Raw genomic sequence first — 5,160 nt, 5'->3', positions numbered from 1 at the left:
TCACAGAACTAGAGCCTGGAGAAGATAAGTCCCGTGATCCCTCGAGCGGGCTGCAGTGGGGGTGCACGGCCACATGTGAGAAGACCTCCCTACACCTTTGGATGCCTTCTCTGTTCTACTAGGGAGGATCTGGCATCTCAAGTGAAGCGTGGGCCACCGGTGCGGAGTGCGCACAGCCACGTGAGCTGGCGGCACCACTTCCAGTAGCTGGTGTGCACCCGCCCGTTACCTCCCCCAGCTGGGCTGGGCACACCCACAGCAATAGGGCCAGCCCAGCCCAGAGCTGTATTCTCTCTGCCGTGGCCTGACCCCACACACAGTCTCCAGGGTCCCCAGTGTGAATTAGTGAGAGCTTGCAGTTATTGGGGTGCATATGCTAGTTCCTCCAGGATCAGGCTTTGTACCTGAGCCCCCCCCAGAGATGCTGAGATTAGACCCCTTCTGTGGGTTTAGAGTCAGTAGGTGAAGGAAGAGGGTTGTGGAGGTTGAACAAAATGAGCATCCTCCTTTCTAAGCACCCTGACCCACATGAGGCTCTCAGGATTTATAAAGAAAAAAAGGCAAGTCTCTAGCCCTGGAGGACAAGCTGCATCCACTGCAAAGGGGCTCCGAGGACTTGGGGATTCAAGGTCCTCAGCTTCCTCTGAGCCCCTTCCTAGTTCCAGGGTCCCATTCCTTCTCAATCAGTGCCCCAGCTTTTCATAAGAAAGTTGACGAGGCTGTAAATGAAACCAACACTGTAATTGCACGGCTCACAGAATTAAATGTTGTTTTTGACTCTTAGCACTACCAGCCCTGTGCACGTCACAGGGGCTTCTCAGGGGCCACGGAGCCCTCTGACTCCCGGGCTGTGACCCGAGCTGGTCGTTCTCTTCCTGTATGTGCTCCAGGACATTCGGGAGAGCCTGCCCCACGCCACAGTCCCTGCGGCCACTGTCACTGTGTGAACAGCCACGTGCAGCAGCATCTGAGCTCCCACGGCCCCTGAGCGGGTGGGTGCATCACAGCCACCGTGAGGAAATCACCCCACACCACAATTCTCCCTTCCCAAGGAGCACAGCCCTGCAGTCAGGCCCCAGATCCATCTTTGAGTGTCTGGCGACAGGGACCACTCTTGGTACCGATTTATGTATCAGTCAGAGTCCACTTGGGAGACAGAAACCGCACCAGTGATTCAGACGGCGGGGATTTAATAGACTTGCTCGTTAGCTGTGACGTGTCAGTTATGGACGTGGGATAGGAGGAACTCCAGGGACCATGGAAGTAGCAACCACAGAGCTCAAAGTCGGACGACCCAGCCTGCCCAAACAAGCTGCCAGCCGTCACCCACACCCCTCAGCTTGGTGACCAAGCTTCCCTGCATGTGCCCCTTGCCCCACGTGGTACTTCCTGACCACAACTTTGTGCTTGGCACTGTGCCTCCATTCTCTCATCCAACTGCAGTGAATCTTAAGGTGAGGGGACAGAGACCGGGGACAGTGAGAGCACCCCAGCCCCTTCCCTCCTGTCCAGGATACCCAAAGCCTGACATCAGGAAGCAGCTGTCGGGAAAGTGTGTGGAGGGGGGACTCCCACAGGTCAGACTCTCACCCCAGCTCTCTCTGAGTGCTTCGGAAATGTCCTTCAACTTCCTCCATTCTTTGCCTCCTCTGAGCAGGGCACCTCATGCCTGCCCACAGCACAGGTGGGCAGAACCAAGGAGAGATCTGAATCCTGCCCTACAGAGGCCCAGAGACACCTGCCAGATGGGGCTGCGCTTCATGCAGAGGACAGCAGCTTGCCCCAGACTATCCCGCCTAAGAGTGGGGGGCAGGAAAGGGGTGGACCCAAGTGTCAAGGGCAGGTGTCTGCTGAGCCTGAGAATAGCCCCCTGCTCCATAGCAGCAGTGACCAAGGCTAACTTCTAGACCTGCCCTGGTCCCAAGGTTGATAAGGGAGGTGGCACCCATGGTCAGCTGGGCCTCCAACTTCCACATCTCACATCTTTTGCCCAAGAGACAGGGAGGGGTGAGCAGGGAGCCTCCACTGGCCCCTGAGCTCACCTAGGAGGAGGGATTAAAATCCACCCTCCAGAGTGTCCCAGGCAGCAATGGGGCCTGGGACTCACTGCATCCAGGGACCTCGCTAGGGCTGGGCGTCTGTAGCTCCTTGGCCTATGGAACCCCTTCCCTGGTTTCTCTTGGCTGCCAGGTACCTGAGCACGGCCTTGCTTGGTGCCACACCAGAACCTGCAAGCTCGGCACCCCGGCTCGCTGGCCCCTTGCTTGCTCACAGCCTGTCTTTCACTGACAGGGCTGCAGACAGAACTCATGAACAGGGCAGCTTGGGTGGGAGAAGCGGGACTGAGCTCAGCCAGCACCTGCATCCAGGCAGCCTTGGTGGCGGAGGGGGAGGTGCTCTGGCTGGCCTGTGCCTGAGGAGTCCAGGGCCGTCATGCTCTGAGAAGGAGCTTCTAGCTGGCCGGGCTGGTCCCTGGCCCACCCCAAGCTCCCCAGGAAGGGCAGTCCTGGCCTCTTACTCCCCTGACCTTGACCTCCTCCCCTTCCAGGCCAGCAGCCCAGGCAGCCTCCGGGCCAGGCTACCAGCTCCTCGCTCTGGGCGGGGTTCCCAACCTTCAGATGGGGTGGGTGCTGGGAGACAGACAGCGGGCTGAGGAGAGCCTGGGCTCTGGGGCCATGTCTGGTATCAGTCCCCCGCAGAGCTGCCCTCCTCCCAGGGTGGGGCCAACCTGAGAGGCTGCCCCAACAGGGTCTGGGCACCGATGGCCCTGCCCGGACACCCTTCCCGAGCCCCGGGGGCCTGGGGGGACCGCTTTTTCCATGGGGTTCTGAAACAGAAGCAGAACCGTGCCTGAAGAAGGGAAACCTGGCTTCTGGCAGGACCTGCTCTGCCCAGGGCCCGGCCCCCATCAGCAGGGTAACTGATTCACTCTCAGAAGCACTGGTGGGGCTCTGTCACATCCAGAAGGCTCTCTCCCCACCCCACCCCCACCTCCCCTGCAACTTCCACCTGGCAGGGCCCCCGGAACCCACCAATCTCACTGGAGACTGAAGTGACAGAATCCCATGGCAGGGGCTTTGCAACCCCCACGGCCAGGGTGGCTCTCTGGTCCCCATGTCTCAGGCAGGGTGGGGAGAAGGGTCTGGCCTTCCTTCCCAGCGGCCCCTGTGGCCCCTTTGGACTGTGGAATCGAGGAGGGAGGAGGGGGCAGGACGCAGGACCGCAGGGAGCCCCGGGCTCCCCGAGCTGCTCTCTGACCCCTCCCCCTCCCCCCCCACACCAAACCCAGATGGAACACCCCACCCGTGAGCCCAGGAGACGGTCCCCGCCTCCAGGGAACCCACGCCTGCATCACAAAGGAGGCCCGGAAGCCTCACTCACTCAGGGCCCCACCTGAAGCCCTTGCTCTCTGCCCCTGGGAGCCCTCCCACCTGGCCCCAGCTCACCGAAGCTCTAGGCCACTCCGCCCCAGCCTTCTGAGACCTGCCCGCAGGGGGGTGGCCCTTCCTGAGTGCCCTGAAGGTGAGCGAGTGTGGGGCCAGCCTGCGGGCCAGCTTTCCTGGGCAGCACCGAGGGACTCCCTACAAGCGCCCAGCCTGTCTCCCGGGTGCCGGGCAGAGTGCAACCTGTACCCAGGGCTGGCACCCCCACACACGCAGAGTTCTCCTCCCCAAAGGACCCCCCTTTCCCTGGCTGGCCACCATAGTCCGGGGAGGCCACAGCAGCCTCCCTTTCTGATTCTCTAGTGCTGGGCTTGGCCCTCAGCCCTCAATAGGAGAGTTAGTGTGTATGCACCTTTCTGCAATAGCGGGTCCCTGGAAGCCAGCAGGACAGAATGAGTGAGTGAGTTCATTAGTTCTGATGGAAGAAAGAACACAATGGTGGGACCGGAGCCACAGAAAGCTCAGACATGTCCAGCTGAATCATTCATTCATTCAGCATTCAGCAGATGTTGGGAGATGCCTAGTGGGCACCAGTCTGGGTGCTGGGGGCCCAGGCAGACGGAGCCGCCCGCCCCCATGGCATGGACATTTCCCCCGGGGAGGTGGACAATGGAGATAGAAGGGCCGCGGAGGCTGAATCGCACATCCGGTGGTGAAACAGCAATCAGGTCTGGGGTCGGGCTGGCTCTGGTGAATACAGACCCAGGGAAGGCGTCATGGGAAGGTGACCTTGAGCAAGGACTTTTGGAGAGTGAGCGGGGAGCAGGCAGGAATCTGGGGGAAGGGCAAAGCCCCTGAGGAGGGGTCTGTCTGGAGGTAGGGTGGGGAGGACGGCAGGGGGTGCGGAGAGAGGTCACGGGGGCCACGGGGGATCCTGAGATGAGAGCAGGCCTGGCTTCTCTCAAGTCAGGTCATGGGGCAGGTGAGGCCCAGACCCCTGGGTGCTGGCAGGTAAGAACCTCTCACCCTCCCCCCACAGGGCAGGACTGGGGTTGCCCTACTCAGGCTTCCCCCAAACTGTCGGCCCGCCTGGTGCAGGGTAGGTGCTGGGGCTCCAACAGCAGGTGTGTGGTGTGTGTGAGGACCAGGAGTCTGACACAGGGAAGAGCAGCCTGCTGCGCTCCAGCTACATGAGCAGCCTTCCGGGGCAGGGGTCCGAGTTCCAGCAGCAGAGGCACACGCACACGCATGCACCCACGTGCATAAGGGAGCACACACAGACCCCAGAGCCCGTCCTGCAAGCAGCCCTCACCCTTCTGCACGCGGCGGCAGCCCCGAGTGTCCTCCACGGCTGCCCGCCTCCTAGCGTGGGCCCTCAAAGGACCGGGCAGGGGAGGATGGGGAGGGGAGGCACAGGAGCAGCACACCAGCCAGGTGACCGCGAGAGCCGGCCCTGCCGGTTCCTTCCTGGCCTTCTGCTCACCGCCTGCATGAACGCAGGTCCTCCTGCTCTCCCCCCTGCCCACTCCTGGGCTCTAGGCAGGAAAGGTGGGCAGGGGGCCCAGTGGCCCACACCACCTCCCAGAGGGTTTTCCTGACCCGGCTCCCGGACCCCGTCCCCACCCCCTGGCGCTAGGGCCCCCGGCAGGCTCCGCTGCAGGAGCCCTTGGCAAGCACGGGAGCTGGGCTGGCTGGGTCCCTAGTGCCCACCTCCGGCTGTGAGCAGAGGGGTCGCTGGGCCTCCCCTCCAGAGAGCGGGCTCAGAGAAGCCGGCCTG

The 5,160-nt window shown here is 62.1% G+C and overlaps 1 protein-coding gene across 1 annotated transcript in view; it reads left to right on the top strand.

Moving 5' to 3' along the window:
- TTC34 (tetratricopeptide repeat domain 34) overlaps positions 1-947 on the top strand; it is an 18,347-nt gene extending 17,400 nt beyond the window's left edge. Inside the window, exon 8 of the mRNA XM_081816812.1 lies at positions 891-947. Coding sequence (XP_081672938.1) covers positions 891-947 — 57 coding nt within the window. The remainder of the gene's footprint in view (positions 1-890) is intronic.
- The last annotated feature ends 4,213 nt before the right edge of the window (positions 948-5,160 follow it).

The sequence above is a fragment of the Leptonychotes weddellii genome, chromosome 4, assembly GCF_054177405.1.
Source record: "Leptonychotes weddellii isolate Sample4059 chromosome 4, ASM5417740v2, whole genome shotgun sequence".
Lineage (NCBI taxonomy): Eukaryota > Metazoa > Chordata > Mammalia > Carnivora > Phocidae > Leptonychotes > Leptonychotes weddellii.
The sequence above is the reverse complement of the archived record's forward strand: the minus strand, read 5'-3'. Positions and strand labels throughout refer to the sequence as shown.